The sequence below is a fragment of the Prosopis cineraria genome, unplaced genomic scaffold (genome assembly GCF_029017545.1).
Source record: "Prosopis cineraria cultivar Desert tree isolate PC_DT_omini unplaced genomic scaffold, ASM2901754v1 PC6, whole genome shotgun sequence".
Classification (NCBI taxonomy): Eukaryota; Viridiplantae; Streptophyta; class Magnoliopsida; order Fabales; family Fabaceae; genus Prosopis; species Prosopis cineraria.
The window spans coordinates 4,961,942-4,987,240 of record NW_026555337.1 but is presented as its reverse complement, the minus strand read 5'-3'; the positions used below and the strand labels follow the sequence as shown (position 1 = coordinate 4,987,240).

At 31.7% G+C, this 25,299-nt stretch overlaps 4 protein-coding genes across 8 annotated transcripts; all 4 read right to left on the bottom strand.

Annotated features, from left to right (window-relative positions):
• Nucleotides 1-820: 820 nt before the first annotated feature.
• On the bottom strand, nucleotides 821-2,063 carry LOC129314237 (uncharacterized). Its single transcript, XM_054957600.1, has 2 exons — nucleotides 1,615-2,063; nucleotides 821-951 (listed from the first exon to the last, which is right to left on the bottom strand). Exons 1-2 carry the CDS (start codon nucleotides 1,936-1,938, stop codon nucleotides 910-912), a joined length of 366 nt encoding a protein of 121 aa, XP_054813575.1. The 5' UTR covers nucleotides 1,939-2,063; the 3' UTR covers nucleotides 821-909.
• Nucleotides 2,064-6,302: 4,239 nt separating this feature from the next.
• On the bottom strand, nucleotides 6,303-7,170 carry LOC129312881 (uncharacterized). Its single transcript, XM_054955661.1, has 2 exons — nucleotides 6,760-7,170; nucleotides 6,303-6,651 (listed from the first exon to the last, which is right to left on the bottom strand). The coding sequence occupies exons 1-2, from the start codon at nucleotides 7,081-7,083 to the stop codon at nucleotides 6,487-6,489; spliced, it is 489 nt and encodes a 162-aa protein (XP_054811636.1). The 5' UTR covers nucleotides 7,084-7,170; the 3' UTR covers nucleotides 6,303-6,486.
• A 779-nt stretch (nucleotides 7,171-7,949) lies between these two features.
• On the bottom strand, nucleotides 7,950-12,018 carry LOC129312880 (septum-promoting GTP-binding protein 1). Of its 4 annotated transcripts, XR_008593750.1 has the most exons (8): nucleotides 11,568-12,015; nucleotides 11,301-11,421; nucleotides 11,094-11,193; nucleotides 10,902-10,941; nucleotides 10,726-10,809; nucleotides 9,703-9,844; nucleotides 8,954-9,224; nucleotides 7,950-8,654 (listed from the first exon to the last, which is right to left on the bottom strand). XR_008593750.1 is itself a non-coding variant. In XM_054955658.1 (7 exons), exons 1-7 carry the CDS (start codon nucleotides 11,892-11,894, stop codon nucleotides 9,019-9,021), a joined length of 1,017 nt encoding a protein of 338 aa, XP_054811633.1. In that variant the 5' UTR covers nucleotides 11,895-12,018; the 3' UTR covers nucleotides 8,745-9,018. The 4 variants fall into 4 exon arrangements, 3 of the variants coding, with proteins under 3 accessions (XP_054811633.1, XP_054811632.1, XP_054811635.1); XM_054955658.1 differs by lacking the exon at nucleotides 7,950-8,654 and having other exon boundaries at nucleotides 8,745-9,224; nucleotides 11,094-11,190; nucleotides 11,568-12,018; XM_054955657.1 differs by lacking the exon at nucleotides 7,950-8,654 and having other exon boundaries at nucleotides 8,745-9,224.
• Nucleotides 12,019-15,292: 3,274 nt separating this feature from the next.
• Nucleotides 15,293-20,830, bottom strand: LOC129313722 (glutamate receptor 3.4). 2 transcript variants are annotated; one of them, XM_054957058.1, is made up of 7 exons: nucleotides 20,512-20,830; nucleotides 19,675-20,039; nucleotides 17,658-18,997; nucleotides 17,001-17,278; nucleotides 16,697-16,728; nucleotides 16,204-16,613; nucleotides 15,293-15,898 (listed from the first exon to the last, which is right to left on the bottom strand). In XM_054957058.1, exons 2-7 carry the CDS (start codon nucleotides 19,958-19,960, stop codon nucleotides 15,449-15,451), a joined length of 2,796 nt encoding a protein of 931 aa, XP_054813033.1. In that variant the 5' UTR covers nucleotides 19,961-20,039; nucleotides 20,512-20,830; the 3' UTR covers nucleotides 15,293-15,448. The 2 variants fall into 2 exon arrangements, with proteins under 2 accessions (XP_054813033.1, XP_054813032.1); XM_054957057.1 differs by lacking the exon at nucleotides 20,512-20,830 and adding an exon at nucleotides 20,200-20,296 and having other exon boundaries at nucleotides 19,675-20,094.
• Nucleotides 20,831-25,299: the final 4,469 nt, after the last annotated feature.

Genomic DNA, 25,299 nt, shown 5'->3' with positions numbered 1-25,299 from the left:
TCAACCTAACGTATTTCATAAGGAAGGCAACCGCTTCGATTCAATTTTAAAAGACACATCTATTAATTGAACTACAGAACGAAAAATGTAACCATAGAAGCAGAAGGGCTGCAAGCTACTTAGCTACATGCAGAAAATGTATTTGGAATGACTGTTGGGTGTGTGTGTGTATTTTATCATGCATACATATCATTCTAGACATCTGTCTTGGCAGTCTTAGCGGGGATTTATACCTAAGTTTATCGTATTGTGAAAAATTAGTTTCTTTCCTGCAGACCATATTTTCATTGGTATTGAGAAAAATATTGATTATACGGCCTTCACGACAACACGTTGAGACCTTGTTGAAAACAAGAACATGTCTAGAGGACTAGAGATTAAAAAAAGAAGAAGAAGAAGAAGCTAGTTTGAGTTCAACAATAATCGCCAATAATTTTGATTTTGCAACTCTAGGAATTAATCCCATGGGGGAATTATCACCAAACAACGCTTTGGGGACAAGATAACTCTTCTGCGACACTGGCATATCAAGATCGCCATGTGAGATACGCAGACAGTATGCGTGATTGCGTGTTAGCAATGATTTTGAACAGCGATAACTCTTTCAGATGAGCACAGAGAGACCAAACATTCGCAATAGCCAATAAAAGCATGCAAAAATGCAAGATATCCTGAAGTAGACCAAATTTATCCCTCACAAAACTGTCTCTGATCTAAAACAGGCAAAGACGGCCTCAAGTCTGCCAACTCAACTACGATGAACAGAAATTCCCTTGGGACACAGGAATTTGACACAATTCATATCATTTCTGATAACGACTCACCCGATGGCGCAAACAGAGAACAACAAATATGTCGCACTAATCTTTTGATACCAAATAACTACTGGTAATTGTTTTCCCCTGCGTTTTATATTGATTCTGATCCTCCCAAAACAAGACGAGTGTCAATCTGTTTCGTTCAAAGGTGATTTTATATAATTAGCATTCGGAAAGTTAAATTTTGTTCTAATTTCATCAAGGTGATTAAGCAATAACAATCAATCTTTTGAGAAACAGATATACTGCCGGGTTCGAAATCCAAACAAAATACCAGCTCTGACTTTATTTATAAATCACTCTCAATATTTTTTATGAGATCAAGAAAAATATTAAATCTATCATTTCAACAAATTTCTAACTTTACTCTTGTTAAATATACTTACTTTAAAATTAAAAACTTTAACATTTAATAAGGTTCCAACCTTTAATAAGGATAAAATGATAAAAAAAAAACATAATAATTATTAAAATATCTTATAAATAAAACCAAAACAAACATTATTTCTCCCCGCCCTATAAATAGAACAGAGGAGTATCAAGGAGGCCTATGGCTATTACACTAGTAGTATCGATATCATCTTCGGAGCAAACATAGAAAATAAAGTTGTGCAAAGAGACAGACCACGCAACATCAATTTGTTATATTTTAGATCTTCTCAAAATTCTAGAAAAATTGAGCATCCATGGTATTAGAATCACCCTTCAAGTAAGTCTCATCTCAAACAAAAATTCCGATTCGTTCGATGTCATGTTTAAAGAATAAATAATGAGCAGAAGAAGCGAAAACACATACCATGGAAGTAGACGAAGAGACACCATAGATCAAGCAAGTGGTACCAAACCAAGGCTTTGCAGCCAAAATCCCATAAAGATTGAGAAGAGCAAGCGGCCACTGAAAGAGCAGCTCAAGCCAAACGAGCCCGACAAAAAAATGGGGCTTCTCGGCCACAAGAAAGTCGCCATACTCGCTGCTGTACCAATTCTTGAGGTCGACAAAGAAACGTGGGAAGTAAGTGTGAGGAAGGAGGGTTTGGGCGTCGATAAGTGGAGCTGCGAGCGCTATAACAAGGAAGAAGAGGAACAGAGTGAGGTCTATGAGATTAACAACGAAACCCATTTCATTTCAAGCTTATTCTCCTTCCCTCTTTGGCCCGAGCTTTCTCGAATCAGGGGTTTGGTGGGAAGAGCGAGCGATGGAATGTGGAAGAACAGGGATCTTGAGAGGCCACATACATGGATGGTAACAAAAATTATTAAAAAAGTGTATCATTTAAATATTAAAAATAATGTTCTCTCCAAATTATGGGTCCGCATACGGTGATCAGACCTAGGAGGACATCATTTTTTTTCCCTCCATTAAGTTATTTTATTAAATAATTTTTTAATTATTAAATTAATAGATGGTGGGGATAAAAAAAATGAAAGGTAAAAGGAAGAAATCACTCTTCCAATAAGATGTGGATCAATTAAATTTAAAATATTATTTTATTTTATATTTATTAAAATAAAAATTTTAAAAATTAAAAAATAATTTTAATAAATTTTTTATTTTTAATTTGATCTATTAATTGTATATAGTATATCTAGCAAATATATAATAATTATAAAATTTTTAATATTAAATTATATCATCTAAATTAAATTTAAATTAAAATAAAAATAAAAAATTATTAAAACTATTTTATAATTTTTAAAATTTTTATTTTAATAAATATTAAAATAAAATAATACTTTAAATATGGACAATCAAAACAAAATCCGAGTCCAAGTGGTCAATGCTTATTAGTGTGATGAGTATTGAAGTCACGACCCCAGATAATAGGTAATGTGGTGTGGTTTATGTATATTTAAAAAATTGTCCTGAGCTTACTTTTGTACAACTATCGGTTTTGTTCTGTTAAATTAAATTTAAATTTGAGCATTATTGCTGTTATAAATTTATAATTATAATTTTATACTACTAATTATAATTGTGAATTTAGCTATCATATAAAAAAAAAATTAGCATTCTGATCACATAGACTATCAACCTGTTTGGATAAATCATATAATAGATTTTTGGGACAAAATAATTGATTTTAGTAAAATTTACCCGAAGAGCCCCATTTTTTCATAATATTATTTAGGTTATAATCATGTTTTACTTGAAGCTAGCAGCACTTGCTTATCAATTCTAGTTTTTACAGTTACCAGGATTTAGTAGTTGTCAAAATATTGATTTGCCACATATACCCCTCACAAATGCTCCTCCCTCATATCCTCTCTCTATTCTCGTTAGTGTTCCTCATGCGCTGCTGCCCCACTGTTCCTCCCTCCGTCTCTTCCGTCACCAAATATATATTTTTTTACAGAAATTAAGTCATTAATATTACCTTAAAATGTAATCTAAATTTATAATTAATTAATATATAATTGCATGTTAAATAATTATATAAATATTAAATAGATCACTATTATACATATTTTATTTGTTAAATAGAGTTCGATAAATTTAATAATATTGTATACAACTTTATCAATATTTTACATTTTATAACTAAAGCATCTGAATATCTTCATAAATTAGTTAGTGTAAAATTAATCTGTATTATTTAAGAATGTATCCTTCTCTTTTATTGAAAGTTATTTGCACTTAGATATATTAAATTATTTATTTACATGAGTTAAATTGTTAATGTTAATATAATTTAAATTTCTATAATTAATTGGATATATAAATTAAATAATATATTTTGCTTCTTAAATAAAGCTTAACAAAATTAATAATATTATATACAATTTTATTAATAATTTAATTTTAAAAAGTAATGTCTTTTATAATAATCTACACATTAAAATTGATTCTAAATAAATCATCCAAACATCTTCAATTATATTAAAATTACTTTCAAAACACAAATATTCAAATAAATTATATTCTAATATAATCAATCATAATTAAAATTAATTATATTACATAATTAATTAATACTCAATTAAAATTTAAACGGGCTCTATAAAGCCAGAGCACCCTGAGTAATACATTAAGTGGAGAGAAACACAATAAAACTCTGAACGAAAACAAATTTTGGTACTCGTGACTCCAATTTAGATTATTCATATTAAAACTAGATAATTTAGATTTTTTATAATTTTATTTTTTATAGTTTCAATAAACATATTATTTTAACTTGTATATAAAAATTAAAATAATGATAATCTCACAGCAGTTATTATGTTGCTTAATTTTAGACGACCAAGTCTCATATTAACGATGAGCGTCAAAATTCACTCCTTTGGTTCCATGGCTTCAATATGTGCCAAATTCATCATTTCTTGATATCATTCAATGTTTTAAAAATTGAACTAGATGATAAATCAAAAAAGTCAGCAGATCATAGTTTTCATAATTTAATTAGTTAAACTAATGATCTAATTGGTGATATAATTATTTAAAAATTATATTTAGATAACAGAATGAGTCAAAAAAATTAAGGGCTTGTTTAGTAACTTGTTCTAGGAATAATTTTATGTTCTCCATAACAAATAAAAAATAAAAAAAATATTTGGTATTGTATTTTTAGAAAGTATTTTGAAGAATAAAAAAATTTAATATTGTTTTGGAGAATAGAAAATTAAAAACATTTTTTGTGTGTTTTGAGATTATTTTTCTAAAGAATAAGAGAGAATATAAAAATATCTATTTTTATTATTTTTTTATTTTCATAACATGTTTTACAAAACACCAACTCTTGTATCAATAAAATAAAAAAAATTAATCATTTGATCCCTGTAATTTTGATTAAATTATAACTTAATTTTTAAATTTTAATTTATTATAATTTAATTTTTATAATTTTAATTCTGTTATAATTTAGTCTCTAAATTTTGCTTCTTACAATTCAATTTCTATAATTTCAACCACTGAAATATTAGTTCATATACTTTAAAAAATAAAATTATAAAGATTAAAAATATTTTAAACCTTTAATATTTATAATATTTAAATATTAAAAAATTAAAATTATTTTATTTTATTTTTTAATATTTATAATATTAGCAATAAAATTATAAGATTAAAATTATTTTAAAATTTATTGCTAATATTTTAAATCACCGAACCCTTTTATATTAGTAATAAATTTTATAATAATTTTAACCTCTATAATTTTAGTACTAATATTGTAAAAATTAAATGTTTAAAATATTTTTAATCTTTATAATTTTATTTTTTAAAATATAGGGACTAATATTTAAATGGTTGAAATTATAAGGATTAAATTATAAGAGAAAAAGTTTAGAAATTAAGTTACAACCGAATTATAGTTATAAAGATTGAGTTATAATGAGTTAAAGTTCAAAGACTGAGTTACAAATAAGCCAAAACTACAAGGATTAAATGATTAATTTTCCTATCAAATAAAAATAGTTTCAAATAAAACCTAAATCATTACAAGTTCTAAGATTTTCTCTAAATTTTCAAGAATCACCCAAGTCAAAGTGGCCAACTGGGGCCAACTGTTAAAACAAACCAAATGATTGAACTATATCACTTTTTTCTTTAAACGATCTGGGCCAGTTAGGTTTTTAAAATAGGTGTCATCTCCATGAAAGCAGGACAATAACTTGAAATGTTGTGCTCACAATTCAAGGATTTTGATCTCTTCATTGCATCATTACCACATAAAGCTTTCGAATAAAGCCAGCTCTTGAAGGACTAAGGCTTAAATGGGCTGGCTCTATTAAGCTTAATTATATCTCAAAACTTTATTTTTGTTAGCCTAGCCTTGACCCTCAAGACTGAAGGACGGCGTTCAAGGCCTTGGCCCTATTTTTTTATTTTTAATTTAAAAATATAAAAATATATATTTAAAATCTCAAAAATTATTACATATAATATTAAGTTTAGAAAAACATATTCAAGTCCATACATAAAAAAATAAATTTAAGTCTAATATAAAATAATATCATAAAATCAACATCGATAACAATTAGACTTTACTAATATCATCAGATAAATCTTGATAATTTTTATTATTATCAACATTAATATAATTTAATCCTTCTCTTGTGAAGTCTCATTAGTAAAAAAAATATCAAGCTTTTTATATATTATTTCTTTATCCTCGTGAAAATGAGGCTAAGGTTTTATAATTAGAATAATATTTAATTTTTTTACTATTAAAATTCAAAAAAATTATTAAAGGATTTAAAAGGGTTGGTACTTTTATTTTAAGGCTTAAAGGACCCTTTTAAGCCAAATTTGTTATTTTATACTCTAAACTAATGGCTCGGTTATGAATCTTTTGGAACTTCCCTAATTGAGGGCTCTATCGCCATAGTTTCAAACTTGAGAAGCAATAAAAGTCTGCCATCTGACACATCACATTTGGAGGCCGGGTGGTTACCACTTACCCAAATCATTTTCCATGCCAATTAAATCAAGTCGAGCCTTAAGACATGGAATAATGTAATTCCTTTCTCGTTTGGTGCTAGATGGAGTTCAGAAAAGATGGGAAATACTTCATTAGACAAATCCAAACAACCTAATACACCAGAAATCAACACAGCAGAACAAAAGAAAGGCCATGACATATCATTCACATACAATACAATGCTTCCCACCTTTCAAATCGTGTTGCTCCTTTTCAAATCTTACAAGAGAAAACAATTACTTCAACTTCATTCAAACTCGCTTTTTGGTGGACATTCTTGGGCTCTTGTCGGATTCAGAATGAGATAGCAAACCTCGCAGAGTAGCTAACACTCCTAAACCCATGACAGGGACGTACAGTGTCAATAGCTTAGGAGATGCCCTTTTTGAACCCACCATTTCTGATAGTATCGCGACCTGAAACGCACAGATTACAAAAACAATCAGAAAAAAATGATAACACAGAAAAACCAGATCTTGCATCCAGATGTACGAATACACTATATATAAAACTGCTGCTTATACCATAGCAGAAGACAATGTAACGCCGTAGATCAAGCAAGTGGTTTTGAACCAGGGTTTGGCCGTCAAAATGGCGTATAAATTGAGAAGAATGAGTGGCAATTGAAAGATGAACTCATAGCAAACGAGTCCAACGAAGAAATGTGGCTGGTCTATCATCAGATAGTGATCATACTCGCGGATGTACCAGTTCTTGAGCTGGACAAGGAAACGAGGGTAGAGAGTTTGTGGGAAAAGGATCTGAGCGTATATAAGTGGACATGCCAGTGCTATTACGAGCATGTAAGAGAACAGAACGACGTCTACCGCTTTTACCACAGAACCCATTTTCCAAATGCCTCTCTTACAAATTCCTCTTCCCCTCAGATTTCTCAGAAAATGAGCCAAGACTCCGTCTGCATTTTTTTCGTAGTGAAGTCTTCCAACCTATAGCTTGGCAGTGAATTTCACACCTAAGTTTAACGTTGACTAGCAGATATTTTGACCTGCAGATATTTGGCACCTAATTCTTGAGTGATAACATGTGAACATTGTGGTTTTACAATCATCTCTTTCTATTATTTTTAACTATCGACATACTGAGATAATGTATATGTAAACTCTCAATATCTCAATTCATATGTATAATAAAATATGATAGAATAAAGTAATTAATACGTATATGAAGAATTTATGAGTGCTAGAGAAATCTCGATTACCTCGAGTGTAGACAAGTGCACAACTCACAGGTCTCCAGAGCCTTCAGAGAGTTCAGAGATAATAAAGTAAAAGAAATGAGTTGTGTGTCTTGCGGTTATCGACTAATCGTCTTATATAGATCAGATCGGTAATCGCCTTGTTAAATAATAAATAATTATATATTTCATTATCTCTAACTCAGTTAGTTAAGAGATAGAGAATAACTGACGGCTATTGGATTGTGGGTTGGGCCTCTGTCCCATTGGGCTCACTTGTGTGATCCTCCTATCACGGTCCACACAAGATCATAAAGACCAATCTGTTTGGACTTATTAAATAATGTTAATTCATAAATAAATAAATATTCCAACAGTATATCCATGCAATTTTATGGGCAAAGGCCGAGGAGCATAAATATATTGGCATGGAAGAAACGCAAAATGCATGAAGAGAAATGAGGGAAAAAAGTTATTAGGCCAAAAAACTAAAAATGTAGTCTGGAAATTGTTCACTGTTAATAATACTTGGAAAGAGTTAGTCAGACCCCAAATATACAGTCAGACCACAGCATTACCACTAAATCCCACAAAGTTTTTTTTTTTTTTTTGATACAATACTCAATTGAATTTTATTGAACCAGGCCACTAAAGACAAGTCAAATGGGGCTTGCCAATCTTGAGATAGTGGCCAACTTGCGGAGGGTCGGACGAGGAAGGCTGGGTAGTTAAGTGTGAAGTAGAAAGATTGCAACATTCTCCAAGAAGCCTCTCTAATGTCTCTTTCCCTCGGCTAAGGAAGGCAGCTTTATTCTTCACTTCAGTCTTCGTATTGTATTGTTAAGGGGCAAGTGGCATTCCAATGACGGGTATTGCGACTCATTTCACCATTGGAAGAGGATTGCCATCCTCTCCTCTGTGATAAAGGATTCTGATGAAGCCAAGTCAGCCACTAAATATTTTTTTAATGTTTGAGAAATGATTTCCCGAAGAAAGAACAGGATCTGCTGGGGCCCATAACTTGCCATGGAGTTTTGAACCGTTGTATGGCCATATTTCAATCTTTCCCGCTTTTTCGATCATTTCGTGAGAGCAACACAAGAATTAGGTAAACATGCCCCGTTATTTGTCTGTGGGGCTGTGGCCGGAATGAATAGTAAATTTGGTAAATCTTTTAAGCAGTGACAGACAGTCAAGCTTATCCAGGAGGCTTCCCTTTGAATTCTGCCACGGATAAGATATTTTCACATAAAGATGCTTCCTCTTCTAACATAATTTCAATTTTTTTAATATCGATCTTTTAATGAAACACTGTTTTTGCATCCCAATAACATGTTTCAATTGTGTTCTTTGCACTCCACTGGATTATACCATAGCATGGAACTAAGTATCCTTTTGGTTTTACAATTTAACAAAATTTAAAATTGAAAACCCTTACAGCGCACGAGTTTCTTGCTAGTTACTTAACCAACAACTCAACAACAGTAAACATCAGGTGATCTGATATCAGAATAATTACTTGCCTTCACACTGAAATTGTCCTCTGCTTTTAGTTTCGACATACAGCACAATATTTATAAATCCATGGCTAGGCCGTGCCCCGTGCCCATATAAATTTTCTCTCCACATCGTCGGGTATTTTTAAAAGTTTGCACTGCTTGTGACTTTCGGCTATTGCAGTGAGGAATCTGCATAGCCATACACCTAATTGCAGTAAGGATTCCGCAAAGACGGGTGCATTCAGAATCAGAATTTGCAATTTGTTGCTTTCTTGTGGTCCGTAAATGTCAACTTCTGCTAACATGAAGATAAACTTTCGGAAACTTGATGAGACCAATGAAATTCGAAAACAGACATGCTATGCCATGCTTCTTGTTTGGTTAGTCTAGATTCTGAATTTGCAATTGTTTCTTGGTTATATAAGATTTTGCGAGGTGGGGTCAGTAGAAATCAGTATGAGGCACCTAGTGAGAGCGACTACTACTAGTGAGTTGGTTAGGATTCATTTGATTCCCCACCTCAACTGTAAAACTCGTGTGTAATTGACAAAAGTGATGATAGTGCAAATATCATCCCCGTGCATAGGGGTGTGGAGGAGGGAGGGAGACTTGCCTTATTTCTGGTTTATCTCATGCAAAACTAAACAACTCGAATGCCGCGAGGGAGATGCTTCGGCTTCTCGTGGCCGGTTGGCTTTGACGACTTGAGCAGAAAATACAAACAGATTGAACCACATTTGTATGTACAGACTAGAAATCTATAATGGGCTCACCAACAGTGAGATTCCGTTCCAGTGTCCATGGCAGGTCGAACAGTTTGGCTGTGATGAACTTGAAGATCTTGTTCACGTTGATGTTGTAGGTCGCACTGGAAAAGAACAGTGTTGCATTCATGGCCTTTGCGTATCTTCTTGCCTGCGGCACAATTAAAAATGCATCGTCATTATACTCTGAAATACATCAATTCTTGCTTTGGACTCTGGAGATTCTGTAAAGTTTGTCCTCGTCCAATATTTATTGTCCAGAAGCCTACCACTTCCATTGACTTACAAATGCAGCATTAAAACCAGAGAAGCGTGTTTTCGAAGCATGACCTTTAAGAAAGCGATACTAAGCAATCAAATTGGATACTGTTTATCTCAATCTTCATCTTTTTTCCCTACTCCACATGCACACCATGTGTGATACAACTCAACCAGATTCTTTTCTTCGTTCAATTCTCTCTCTCATGAATTGAGAAGATCTAGATTCTTAAGACCTCCAATAGCACGGGTGATTCTCTAGGTTTCTAACGTGGGTTTTCAAGAAGGAATCTTTAGTTACGTTTCTTCTCTTTATTGGAAGATCGATCGGTTATATAAGGAAGTGGCTTATTTATTATAGTTATAAAATGGAGTTGTTATAACTCGAATTTAATTTTTACAGGCCAAAAAATATTTTTAATTTCTATAAAGACTTTATAGAACGAAACCTGACTAAGATTTCCGTTGTTTGTTGATATTAAAAACATTTAGTTATATCATAATTTTTCTATAAGAAATCCTTAAATTATAATTTTTATATATAATTAAATTATATTTTTTATCAAAAGAAAAATATAAAAATATAGAAACTTTTTTAAGAAGTTTGAAAGATAATCAAAATACTGGAAGTTATCATTAATGATTGCCCTCTAGGTTGTAGAAACATATATAAATTTGTTCTCTCTTCATGTCCGTGGCCAAATTATTCTTTAAAAAAAAATTATTGGAAACTATTTTGTCGTTGTAATGCCGAAAAATAAATGAAGTACTTACCTCATTGGCGATGGTCCACTGCAAATCTATGGGAAGTTGAATGAAATCATCAAACTTGGTTCCTATCATCACTGGAATTGCTGTCTTCAAGAGCAAATACACATTATTAAAATAAGTAAGACTCCTTCAATCATACTTGCAACTGAATTTTGCACTTCATGTCTCATATATTTTACCTGATTCCATTTCCTGGCTTCTTTGTACCACCCGATCACACTGTTTCAAACACCCACACCAAGGAGTTAGGAAAACCAGAAAATTACAAGAGTTTCGGAATGCTGGAAACAAAAAAACACTGAAACAATTTTAGCCAGACGAAACATGATTAATAATCATCAGTTAATCAAAACTTTAAACAAGCTAGCTACCTGTTTAAAGTACATCGGCTTGTTAGATCAAACATGTACAAGATTGCCACGGAGTCCTTGCAAGCCAATGGAATCTGATGCTGTGACTTTCCACCACCTCCTTGATTATCAATCAAAAATTACATTTCAGTGATTTTTTTTGGGGTTTTCTCACAAGTTATGCCAAAATTAACAGCCACAATGTTATGGGCACTAGCTTTTCTTTACCTTCTACTTCCCAGATACAATACGATATACGTGCCCCTTCCACGACTAAAGTTTTATCCATCTGATTTAATCCCTTCTTCTCTTGGCTTCTCTGATCATGTTCATTCCCTATATATTTCACCTTCAAACAACAACAAAATAGCAATTCATTACAAAAGAACAAAACTATGAATTAGTGGTTCCACGCAAAAGGTTCTGACTAATATTGTTGCGAGTTTTCTTGTTCTTAAGTTTCGTTTGTTAAAAAGAGAAAAGGTAGAGACTAACCAGAAAACTGGTCTTTCCAATTTGGCAGTCCCCGAGGAGGCTGAGCTTGAGAGCAACCAAATCGGAATCCGATTCGGGGGTGTGAAACTCAGGCAGCGAGCCCTGCCCCGATTTGACGTGAGTAGCCTCTCCGGCGGAGGAAGGCGGAAGAGACGGAGGAGAATGCTCGGCGAAATGTGGTAGCATGAGGTACTTGGAGGGCTTCCCTCCGGAACAGAGCAAGAAGTGGTGGAGAAGGCGGAGGATGCGTCGCCGGAGACCGGAAATGCGGTGTTCGATCCGATTACTGAGGGTGAAATGAGACATTATCCGGCAAACCTTAGCCATGGCTTTGGGTTTCAGAGGATGGCCTCAAGTTCAGGTGAGGAAAAAGCTTTTCTTCAAGCCTGTTTTCGGCCATAGGAAAAGCAAAGCCGAGCTCGGGACGCTCTGATATGCTGGAAATGCGGGGTAGTTTGGGAATTTCAGGATCCCATTCTCTGATTTCTCTCGGTGATATCAATTACAATTTATTAATTTGAAAATTTAAATGATTTCAGTTACAACGACCTTTTTTAGTTTTTGGCTTCAAATTCACTGTCTTAACGGGAAACGATTGACCGGAAAATTCGACAAGGCTCCAAATGTAGGATTTTTGTGCTCTGCTTCATGTTTCACACCTCTACAAACATATTTGATATCTCTTTTCCGTTTAAAAGTTTTCTTGTCAATAAATAAGCCTCCATATGAAAAACAATGCCCAATCTTGTTTCCAGTAAAAACAGATAGAAAATCATGAGTGAATAAATAAATAATTTTTTCTTTTGTGAATGCTCACAGGAGAGTCTGAAAAGCGCATCCGCAGTCGATGCTCATCATAGCACCGTATGTTCATCGAGCCCAGCAGCAATTTTGACCTTTCATTTCAATCTCATTTGATACCTGCTGTCTATTTAAATTAATTTTTTATATTTTTTATAAATATTAAATTTGAACTATTTAAAATACATTTAAATAATTAATTTATAAATTTTATAATTTTTTTAATATTAAGTAATGTCATTTAAATTATACATGAATTATATAAAGTTTATCTGTATAATCAAGTTATAAAATTATAAATTTTTTTAATATTAAATTAAACTGTTAGATTAAATCTATACTGACCAAATTGATAATAAAAAAATATATTAAAATTTTAAATTTCTTATATTTTTTAAATTAATAAATATAATATTAAAAAAAATTAAATTAAATGAACGGCATAAATCAAATAACGCTAAAATGAAGGGCAAGTAGTAAATGAGCAGGCGGTGCTTAATGTAATTCGTGCTTAATGCAATTCCCTGAAAAGCCTTTTGGTCGTTGAGTGGAGTTGAAAGCGAAGGATTGTCTCTCTTCTCTTCTCCCCCCCCCCCCCCCCACCTCTTTCATTTTCCTGGGTTTATATCTGAGGTTCCACAGTATCACTTGACATTCAATATTTTGTTATTTGTCTAGTTAATTTACTCTCAACCGGTTTTGGAACTTTTTATTGAAAAAAAAACACAACATTATTAGTAAAATAAATGTTATTATAATTTTTAGAACCATTTAAGTTAAAATTTTATTCTCGTGTTTTAAATTAAAATTGCTATGAATTTAATTATTAAATATTTTTTATTTTTATTGTATTATTTATAAACAAAAACTATTAAAAATGGAAAATATTTTTTCGTTGAGTAAAAACTGTTTGAGTAGAGAATATTAAAACATTTAAAACTTGTCTGGGTGAATAAAATCAACTTCAATGCTTTTCAAGAATTTTGAAATCATTGAAGTCCTTAAAAATTTTTCTATCATTAATAAATTTATTTAAATAATTAAATTATTTTTATAATAATATTAGGAATTTGACATGTAAAGTTGTAATTTACAGTTGTATTATTACGAATATAAGAATTAAAATTATGATTATTTAAACAATTTGTAATTATTACTTGTTATTTTCAATATTTGTATAAATATCAAGAATTTGACATGTAAAGTTGTAAATTACTATTGCATTATTGTGAATGTAAGAAATAAAATTGTAATTATTTAAACAAAACTTATGGTTATTACTTATTATTTCCAACACTTGTAACAATATCATAAATTCAAAATACAAAGTTATGATTTACTATTGCATTGTTACGAATATAAGAAGTAACGTTGTGATTATTTAAATAAAACTTATGATAATTATTTGTTGTTTTCAACACTTGTAAATATCAGGAATTTAACATACGAACTTGTGATTTACTATTGTATTGTTGAGAAGAGAAGAAGTAAAATTGTGATTATTTAAATAAAACTCCTTGTTAGTACTTGTTATTTTCAATACTTGTAGTAATATTTAAAATTTGACATGTAAAATTATAATTTGTTATTGCATTATTGCGAATACAAAATGTAAAGTTGTGATTATTAAAACAAAATTTGTGATAATTACCTGTTATTTTCAACACTTATAATAATATCAAAATTTAACATGCGAATTTGTAATTTGCTGTTATATTATTATGAATATAAGAAACAAAGATATGATTATTTAAACAAAATTTGTGATTATTTTATTTTTAATAAGAGCAATTTGATCATTTATATAAATTCATTAATGTTAAAAAATTTTAAAGAATTTAGTGAAATTATGACATTTTAAAAAATTAAATTATTATTTATATAATTTAAAGAAATTTTATTATCATTTTTTCTATTTTTTATTTATAAACAATAAATAAAGATAAAATGTTGAATGACTAAATTCATAGTAATTTTAATTTATAACACAACAATAAGATTTTGATTTAAATAGTTTGAAAAAATATAATAATATTTATTTTTACTAATAATGCGGTGCATATTTTAATAAAAAATACTAGTTGAGAGTAGATTCACCATGCGATAGACAAAATATTGAATGAAAGGTCACACCATGAAGACTCAGATGAAAGCATACAAATTGACTGCCCCAGATTCAACTACCCTGCTAGGTGGCACGATTTCATGGGAATATCGAGAGATCGGTCTCCCCACTTTTTCAATCTTAACCATTTACTAATTTTACAATTAAAAAATTATTTAATGAAATAATATGAGTGGTGAGTGGAAAGGACAGTAAGAGAGAGATTCTTCTCCCGCGTCGTTCTCTGGTCAATAATGTCTTGCCACCCCACTCAATCTTTTTTTCCTAATGTCCCGCCGCAAACGACAATGAAGAGTCACCGCCCCCACTCTTGCTTTCTTTTCTAAATTAAATATAGTTTTTAATTTTATTTATAAATTACTTTTAATATATTTTATTAAAATAAAAAAAATTAAATTTTATTAATTTTACCTAAAAATTTAACAAATTTTTATCTTTATTCTTAACAAATATTTTTAAATTTTATTATTGTTATCTTTATTCGAAGCATTTAATACAAATAAAAATATAAAAAAACATATTAAAAATTAACGAGTGTTTTATAAATAAAATTAAATTTTTTCTTCTCCTATGTATAAAACACGAGGAATAGTAGCTTGCGTTTTAGAATAGAAGAACACAATATCAACACGTGTTCCCCATGAAAATATCTAACAAGTCACTCTCCTCCCCAGCATTTTCCGTATTATGCTTTTAGTAAATGATTTCACAGTCAAGGTAAATCAAGATGTCTTTCACTCTTTCTAAGATCAAAACTCTCGACCAGCCGCACCCAAGGCCGTTATTTAAAACCAAGATCAGACCTAAAACATTTTAGTTCAAGCTTCTACAAGCAAATCGTATAGTGCTTGACAATCTACAGTGTCGATGACATTCTCACAGCACAGTTTCATGCTGAATTAAGGGGAAAAAAATACACGTAAGGAACCGGCCAACAAAAACTACACACAGTAACTTAGCTGTTTGAATAATTGGAGTGCATGTCTACGCTCTGGCTGCGACGCCGTTTCTTATTCTTGTGCTTCAATATCTCCTTTATTTCGGCTTCTCTTTTGTCTACAAAACCAAATATGTTCTTGAAGCTAGTGGATCTACTTGTCCTTCTAGCTCTGACTGGCTCAATATTCTCTTCAGCCTCCTCATCATCAGGGATAAATTTCATGTATTGACAGAACACCCTGATACAGAATATGACCAGAGCAAGGCAACATGCAGTCCCGCATATGAGGAAGAGGCCCCAGAAGCTACTGAGAGAGAGCTTGTTTGAATCAATATCATTGACTTGTGCAGCGCATGTAAATTTTGAGAGCCATTTGTCGTGGATCTTCTGCAAATCGCCATTCTCTGAGAGCTGAAGAATGGCAGTTGACAAGTCCACAGAAAGGGGAGAGTCCCTCTGGAACGCCTGTCATCATAGACAAAACATGAAAAACAATATCCAGACTTGTTCAGAATGTTTCCTAAGATTCTTTCAAAGGTTTTTATGGGGCCAATTATTCTTCAAATATTTATCAAGTACACAACCTTTCATTCAGTTATACCAGAAAACGCAAGTCACCATTCTTTTGGGTGCTTTCCCCCCTTAAAGAAGTTCCAACAATTAAGCGCATTTAAAGCACAAGAACCAACATAAATTTTAAACACCAAACAATGCTGATGGTTAAAATTTTCAGGAATCTTAACCATAAATATGCAGATGAAGATACTTACAAATCCCCATCCACTTTTAGTGAACTCCTGACCTACAGTTCTGAATTTACAATTAGTTTTGGACATCAATATCTCAATATAAGGAAGCTCGTCAACAACTGCCACCACCCCTCCACCCTTGGGTCCACGCTGAAGCGCATCAATATAATCCTGCTGGTTTTTCAACGTCACAATCCTAGATTCAGCTATATTCAGATCATCTATCAGGCACTTCCGTGCAAATGACCCATCTTGAATTCCAATAGGTTGAGTGCTTGAAATCAAGCTGTCAATTCCTTCAATTTGAGATGATAGTTGCTGCACTGTGAGGATCGATGTCAAGCTCGCAGTGTAGCTTGAATTGATGATTAATACCACAAAAAGCCATATCAGTAACACCAACCTCCCCAAAGTGCTCACAGTGTTTTCTCCTGCATCAGGCCAATACAGCAAAGATATCAGAGCTTTTACCAAGTACCCGACACATTAAAACTAAAGGTAAAAAAATACATACTATGTGAGAAAAACATCGTGGAGAAGCTAAACCTGCAAAACGGAAACTTATTATGTTAAAATAAGCCATATAGCTCAAACATTTGAAACACTACATTACTCTCAAGTACTACAAGGATATGTCATTAATTTACCTCAATTACGACTAGCAATCCAACACAAGAAGAAAATAATATGCTATGACATGAAATATCAGGATAAGCAATGTCATTGACTCACTAGGAATAGCCAGGTCCACAAGAGACCTCTACCGTCCTCTAATAGACTCAAGATAATAAGGCTAATAATAGATTGGACATACTAACCAAAAAATGGTCATAAGTTGTTTCCTTGGAGAACCACGGAACTCATGATTGAGCCGGTGCTCAAGAATCCATACCACAGCTCCCACAAAGAGAAAGAAGGCACCGGTGACACACCACATTTGAGCAGTGAATGGTTTGAGAAATGACCAAGGGCTTGACTTCTCCTCCTTAACAGCAACAACTACAACCAACCCTGATTCCACGAAAGGCTGAGTAAAATCCACAATCCTTGTCCTGTTTGTGACAATTGTAACATCTCCAACAGCTGCATCAAAATTCTGAAAAATAAAAGATAAACATCAACTTTAGAATTTGAACCAAGCAGTTAGTAAATTCATGCCAGTCAATTTCCAAACCTTGTTAGACCAAATATTATCATTCCTTTTGTAGGAAAGAAAATTGGTAAATTAAAATCAAAACTTAAATTTGGACTAGACTTAAATATAGTTCCTTGTATCTCTTGGGTATTATGTTCTCCAATAAAAATATTACATGTATAAAAAAAATCTTTAAAAGGGCCAATCATAATGATGCTGAACTATTGAAGTCATACATTTGTATTTAGAAATCATACGCTTATCATGACTATATGGAAAAACCATATGCAAAGAAATAAAAACTGCATTCAAGTGTCCCCCATAAGATTTATAAACTCACATTTTGTGCAACCTCATTCGTAAGTGCATCGTAGTTGGGATTTCTATGACCATCTCCATATAATATATATTGTCGTGGGACAGGATATGGAAGCAGGTTTAAGGCTGCTTCAAAAACATCAATGCAATAACCTCTTACTCCTGGAGGGTTCTTGTTTTTGGCAACAAACTCCAGATAGCTTATTCGGTTTGGTACTGCTATTCGCAGTGGCTTCCCATTGTTGGGAAACACCCATCCACGGGGTCTTGTTGTAGTCTCCCCCGGCCATATCACACCGTAGAGATGTTGATTGCTAGATGAAATGTTAGGTGGTTTTGTATATAAAATTTCAGGTGCTAAAACTGATAGACCTGAGTAATTAGACCAATAACCTATTCTACGGCTAGATCCACCAATGTTTAGAATATCATATGCTGGATGAATTAAATTCTTGTCCTCGTCAAACTGAATCTGACCACTCAGACCGGTGAAATTCATTGCCAGGACTTTCTGGAGAAACTGTGGGCCACCATCAAAAGTACGAAGTGATGATAAATGCAACGTGCTTCCATTTGTGCCATGCAATCTGGGGTCATTACTAAAAGATACATTTCCTCCCTCATTGAGAAGTGCATCAAAAGCTCGTGCTGCTAACCAAACTGAATCATATGCATATAGTGCATAGGAATTAAAGCTCGTAGCGTCCTCCTTGTATTTACTGTTTTTAAGCCTAGAGATAAACCTCTTCTTGAGATCAGTGTCAGGAGTATGATGGCGTAAAGCAATAACCCCTTGTAAGACATTCATTGTGTCAGGATCAGCTGCTTCTGATGCATCTAGAACCGAAGGAAGCCAATCTGTTGCAATCCAAACATAACCATTGCCCATCATACCAATTTTCTTCGCAATAGAAAAAATGGACAAACCAGTATCAGGGTTAACGTGGACAACATAGACCCGTGATTCCATTAAGTTTACCCCATTTAACAAGTCACTGATATTACTTGTAGAGGCTCCAGCAGTAAAGGCAGCCTTATAAGAGATCTTGGCACGCTTCTTTGCAAGGGCATCACCAAGTGCAGAAATTCCATTTCTTCCATTATCATCATCCACAAAGATAGCAATCACCTCCTTCCAACCAAAGTAGTCAATCAAGTCTGCAATTGCGTTCATCTGAAAATAGTCATTCTGCGTAGTGCGGACAAAATATGGGTACTGCAGAGAAGCAAGAGTAGGGTCTGTAGCCCCAAATGACAGGAGAGGCACATGGAGTTCATTAACAACATGGGAGATGACATGAGCTATTCCAGATGACTGTGGACCAACAGCAGCAACCACGTCATTCTCCATCAACCCCAGAGCTACATGATCAGGAAACGCTATCAAGCTCATTTACATCTCTTTCCATACACATACCCAAAGGAGATAATAAGACAAGACAACTACAACATTCATCCCTCAGATTCCGTCCCACAAAGCACGTTAGCAATCAAAGACCGTCTAAAATGTCAGCAATGATTTCAAATCGAACCAAAATTCAGGTTATTGTTCACTAAATGATTCCCTATTCTTCGTCCACTAAAATAACAACACAAACAGGGTGAGATTTAATGTTTTATGAATACTCTGCTTTATTTCAAACTCGACAAAGTTATGCAGAAATGAAATAAGCACTATCCCACGTTTCACATGCAAACATACACCTGAATATATTTGCAGACTGAAACATATCCGATTGAAGAGAGGTCCAAAATGACAGGAAGATTATATCCAAAACTCAAATTATAATTATATTGAGAAAATAACTGAGAAGGTGACTAGCGGGAAATAACAACAAACTTATACTTTCTACCAAAAGAAAAAAAATAATCTTATCTTCGACAAGTAGTGCACACTCGAATTTCTTAGAAAACTTAATTTCCTCCATAATTGTTCTTCCGGTAATTATAATTACACTATATTATGTATATATAATCAGACTTCAATTTGAACGAAGAAAAGCAGCATCTTGCTACAAAGTCCGAGTTATGGCTAATACCTTCCACTGTGCCGAGAAACCCGCTGCAGTTTGTATCATGTAAAATAACTTCCATTTTAGTACCAGGAAGAATGCTTGTATCATTATTAACATCATCGATGGCAGCTAAAATTGCAGGTTTTGCTGATTTTCCAATGACCGAATGGAAAGTAAGCAGTGCTCCGATTTTCACAACACTTGGCCTCGAAGGTACTTTAGTCTTATTTGTAATGATACTTCCGGTTCTAGCCCCCACTTGTGTGGAAATCCAGAGACAGAAGAACAGGAGGAATAGTAACCTCACCATAATTATTAGGCCTAAACTTGCAATCAAAAGGGCCTCCGCTTTGGGGAAAAAACTCGAAAATCCTCCGAGAACAAAGCACCTGGCAAGTGCGAACAACTTCAGGAGCAGAGAGATGAACACGAAAAGAACAAATCCTAGCAGGAAGAAGAGAAATACAGCACAATAATACCCTGTTCTGTATCAACTAAAAACCAAAGAGTCCCAGGATTCGAAATAACATATTTAGGCGGAAAACATACCCCCATGAACTAGATTCGGCAGTAAACAAGAACAATCCATTGTGAGAAATTTGGAATTTCGGGTTAGAAAAGCGATGCCCATTACTCAGGCTAAAAATCTATGGTACGGAGATATTCATACTTTTGCTGTCAATATTCTCATTACTCTATGAGCCAAGCGAATCAAGCTCAGAATTTCTAAGGAAGTAACTTTGAGTTGTATAAATAAGTTGGGGAAGACCCACATGGCTAATTTAATCATTTAATAATGCAAAGGAGAAAGCCAGAGAGACCTAAAGTAGAAGTTAAGAGGAGGAAAGTATCGAAGATTACCTTAGAACCAAACGCTGAGAAAAAAGGTTGGAATGGTTTTGAACCCTCCCATATGCATGTGATTGGAGGCCTGAACAACTCAGAGGATGAGCCAGAAAGCGAAGTTAGAGCTTCGAAAGCTGAAGAAAAGAATCATATCGCTCCTTAGCAGCCCGCCAATTTAACAAAGTTTTTCAGTGAAAGCGTATACCCATTTTTTGGATAGAAAAATTCAAGAATTCGAGAATAGACGTTAAATTGGAGAATATGTTGGGGCGAAAACGATATCTGTTGTGAACAGAGAATGGACTGTTTAGTGACAGAAATAGAAATGAGGCTGAGGAGAGGGAGCCTTACGTTGGTTGGTTGCATTGTATGGAAATCAATTCACCTTTCAAAGCCAGTGTTTACACGTAGATCCTTCCATGTTACACTTTTAAGAGTGAAGGCTATGGAAAATTTGGAAATTCCATTGCATAAGGGTGGGGCTAATACAAGATCGACAACTATCAATATTATTTATCAAGAGATATTTTATAATTTTCAAGTGATGGATCCCTTGTACTGATAATCGATGAAATAGATAAATAAGTTGTATTATTTAATATGCTTATAAATGCGGAGTCAATTTAAAATTCTTTAAAATGAGTTTTCATTTGTTGGCATGTTTTTTTAGATTATGCTTATTAGTAGCAATCCATTCCTCTCTTGAACCATGCATTTAGATGGTGATTTTGCTTACTTGAAGTAAATTTGCTTTTTCCTCTGATATAATTAGAACTTTAAATTTCCCATAAATGAACAATTTTATTAGCATGAATTAATAATCTTTAGTTGAAATATTTTATTTCTTATTTCTCCTCGTGCACGGAAGAGTGAATACAAGTCAAATTAATATCTTAACTGATTTAATAATATTTTTTATGACCAATTTAGTCTTTGGCTACAATTTAACTCGATAACATTTAAATTAATATGTTAATGAGTTGAATGTAGCTGTTAGGCTTTTACAATTAGTTTACTCAGTGCAAGTTGGTCCGGCTTTAAGTGGGGAAGGAACATGTGGGTGTCATCGCTGCCTTCCCTTCCCAGCTCCCAAGCATTTAGCATTATCTGTTTTTTTTTTTTCATGAAAATATAGTTTAAGTAAAATAACAGCTAGATCCCAAAATATTAAATTAAGAATAATTGAATGTTTGATAATTTTTTAATTAGTTAAAAATATTGATCTAGATAATTATAAATCTAAAAATTTTAATTATAAATAAGTATTTAAGTATTAAATATAACTCTTAAATTATAATAAAAATTTATATTTTTGTAACTATTTGAATTAATATTTAAATTTACTTTGTAAAAATTTTTATTGAAAACTTAACTATTATTAATTTAATATTTTAAGACTTAACTATAATCCTCCCTATAGTTTAGGCAGATATCTACTCTCTCTAGATTATAATATGGAGTATTAATAATTAATTTATGATTTTAAAAAAACTGTAAAAATATTAATCTCTTAAAAAATTTATATAAATTTGTTCAATTATAATAAGTTTCTTAATATTGTACTTTCTTCTAATCAAAATATAAGTTATTAATAACTAATTTATGGTTATCAAAAAAATATCACTTGAAGCCTTAATTTTTTAAAAAAAATTTACATCTTTTTAATTTTATCCTCATTAAAGATTATGCATAAGTGCTTTAGTAATAATAGTTAAAATTTTATTACATTATTTAAAAATAAATAAATAAAGTAAGATATAATTAAAAATAATTATAAAAATTATTTAATTTACTATATTTTGAATCAAGTAAAACTTTTAAGTGATTTGAAAAAGATATTTTTTAAAAAAAGTAATAAATAAATAAAAATATAATTAAAATAATAATTATAAAAACTTTTTAATATTATATACTTTTAAATTAAATAAAATTTTAAAAATATATTTTAGATTGTGGGAGGGAGAGAATACTTTTTTATTAATATCTCCCAGCAGACGCTCACTGAAAAATATCTGCTTACTGGGTCGTGACAAAATCACAAGACTGACAAGTGAATTTTCGGATAAGAAATTGACTGGAAGTTTTGAAAAGAATTCGCTTTTGAGCCAAATTCTCTGGTGGGAGGAAATTAATTGCTCTCCCTGCTATTGCTTTAATACACTCGATATGTACTGTGTGATGGTCAGCCTGCACATGTTTTGACTTTTGCCTACTCAAATAAATATTACACACACACACACACACACTGAAAAATTAGGATCTGGGATAGTAAATTTAGCCATCTTTGCTTGTTTAAGCAGATCGATCCATTTTTTCCATTTCAAATTTAATAATAGCTCCTCTATGTTCGATGTAGGGGTAGCATCGCACCCCCGCAGGAAGCAGAATTTAAGAAAGATGGCGTGAAACCATCTCCGATATCAGATATTAAAAAAATAAATCAATCATTTAATTTTTTTTTAATTGTTAAATCATTTGTAACTCAATTCCTCAATTATAACTCACTTATAAATTAATTTCTTAATTTTTAAATTACTTACAAATTAGTCTCTTAACCTTTGTTAACTTTTTTATGTTAGCTTATATCTTACATTAATGAATAAGAAGAGGATATTTTAAAATAATATATGAATATTTTTTTATCTCTCTTATTTGATAAAAAAATTTAAAAATGACAACCGAGTTATAAGTAAATCAAAAGTTGAGGGACTGAGTTGCTGAGTTGCAGTGAGTTATAGTTGAGAGATTGAGTCCCAGCGAGTCATAATTGAAGGACTGAGTTATAAGTGAGTTAAAAATTGAAGGACTCAAAGATTATTAAAAAAAAAAAACTTCTGTTTTAATTTTTAAGGTCTCCAACAAGATTATGCTCCTTTTAGGCAATGCCGTTACGTAATTAATGGGGGAAATGGCATCGCAGGACACGGCAATCAATGATAATTCCATTTTCATTAATATGAATGCTAAAAATTTAAAAAAAATACTTCATATATTTTATGAAATACTTTAAATAAAATTTTATATAATAGTAAATTTATTAAATATACTTAATAATTTTATTTTTAAAACAATAAAAATATAATCTGTCAAAATTACTCTTCATTTAATGTATTATACCTTGTCTTATTTATAAATTACTCTTAACATTTTATTGGAAGTAAGAAAAATTTTAATTCTTGTTAATTTTATTTAAAAATTCAACAAGTTTTAAATTTTTTTTTTTCCTGAAAATTTTAACTTTATTTTTATTAAATATACTTACTTTAAATAAAATATTTTAACATTTAATAAATTTTTGCACATTTAATAGGGACAAGATAATAAGGATAAATATACTAGTCATTAAGTTACCTTATAAATAAAATTAAAATAAGTATTTTTTCTCTACACTGTAAATAACATCACAGGAATGTTGAAGAGAAAGAGAGCGACGGAAATTAAATAAAAAAAAAGAAAGGAGTAATATTATTCTTATTAAAAAAAGAATAACATTAAAATAACCATATTTAGTGAAGCATTGATCTTCTCAAGTCTTTTATATTTTGAAACATTAATATTTTATAAATGTTTCAGAATTTAAAATAGGGTAATGTTTTTTTTTGGTGGAAATTGTTGAAATATAATTGTTAATCCATGTAACTTTAATATTAGTCCTTGCATTTTTTTGTTTTTTTTGGTTTACTCCAAATCCCCATTTGTCTTTGTCAATAGTTATGATTAGAAAATGATCTTTGACTTATACGGGGCTGGTCTTTGATACAGCGTGTCATACATGATACGACCACCACCGTTTGTCTTGCGTTGGAAAGTGGCATTGTAGTACGACAATGGGGAGCATGGAGATAATTGTCCTCAAACACTCAAGCCTTGCTATCTTTTTGCGTTTTTTTTTTTTTTTTTTTTTGGGTCCATCAGTTTGGTATTTGATCTATAAGCTCTTTGATGTTTTGTATGCCTTAATTCAATCAATAATATAACTTTTTATAGCAAAAAAATGGTGGCTTACATTTTATCTGTAAATAACTGTGACGTTTCCATTCTATTTTTTTGGCTTTCATCAACGGCAATGCAATAATTAGATCACAATAATAGTTGAATAAAAATATAATTTTAAATTCTTTTACTTTACTCACATTTATTATAAGTTTTTACATTTTTTTAATATTTTAAATCTTTATATTTTTATTTTTTGATGTTTAAACCCCTTCACATAAATAAGTCTACATCAAAACTTGAGCAAAATACAAAAATATAAAATTATGTTTTTCCTAATTGAATCCCACGATGACTTCACGAGAAATGGAGATTAATTGGAAGATGGCGAAACAAATGAAAAGAGGCATTTTTGTTCCCCGAGACAAAAAATTCTTTTAAAGATTATAGTCTGAGGTGAGATATCCAAAACTTATCTCGTTAAACAGTCACGACAAGAAACTCCTTCCATTATGTTGTTTCTTTTCTTTGTTTTTTTTTTTTTCGGGGCGTGATCATTTTGAGAGCATCCTTTGTTGATTTATACAATCTTCTTTCTATGCTCTCGTTAATAAATGAAACAATAGTCAATTTTAAGATCATCGTCAACTATTAAGGTATTTTTTGGGAGAAAAAAGCTATATTTTTAACGCGTTCTCAACTTGTAAGTGCCTGTTTGAATAAGGCTGGGAATTCCATTTTTTGGCTCATAATCAATCGTGAAAAGAAAATTAGCCAAACACCGGATTTGTGATTAATCGATTAAAAGCTGATAATGATGTGTTGGCATAATCTGAAAACTTCAGCTTCTTCAAAATGATTTTTACTCTT

Excerpts from the sequence above, each read along its gene's own strand:
- LOC129314237 (XM_054957600.1), bottom strand. The coding sequence starts at position 1,938 with ATGGGTTTCGTTGTTAATCTCATAGACCTCACTCTGTTCCTCTTCTTC. Across the intron at positions 952-1,614 it reads TCTCTTCGTCTACTTCCATG|ATTGACACTCGTCTTGTTTT; the intron begins GTATGTGTTTTC and ends TGAACGAAACAG.
- LOC129312881 (XM_054955661.1), bottom strand. The coding sequence starts at position 7,083 with ATGGGTTCTGTGGTAAAAGCGGTAGACGTCGTTCTGTTCTCTTACATG. Across the intron at positions 6,652-6,759 it reads TTACATTGTCTTCTGCTATG|GTCGCGATACTATCAGAAAT; the intron begins GTATAAGCAGCA and ends TGTGCGTTTCAG.
- LOC129312880 (XM_054955657.1), bottom strand. The coding sequence starts at position 11,894 with ATGGCTAAGGTTTGCCGGATAATGTCTCATTTCACCCTCAGTAATCGG. Across the intron at positions 10,942-11,093 it reads AGCCGATGTACTTTAAACAG|TGTGATCGGGTGGTACAAAG; the intron begins GTAGCTAGCTTG and ends TGTTTGAAACAG. Across the intron at positions 10,810-10,901 it reads AAGCCAGGAAATGGAATCAG|ACAGCAATTCCAGTGATGAT; the intron begins GTAAAATATATG and ends TTGCTCTTGAAG.
- LOC129313722 (XM_054957057.1), bottom strand. The coding sequence starts at position 20,281 with ATGGGCATCGCTTTTCTAACCCGAAATTCCAAATTTCTCACAATGGAT. Across the intron at positions 18,998-19,674 it reads GTTTCTCGGCACAGTGGAAG|CTCTGGGGTTGATGGAGAAT; the intron begins GTATTAGCCATA and ends CTGATCATGTAG. Across the intron at positions 16,729-17,000 it reads CAACTTATGACCATTTTTTG|GTTTAGCTTCTCCACGATGT; the intron begins GTTAGTATGTCC and ends TCCGTTTTGCAG.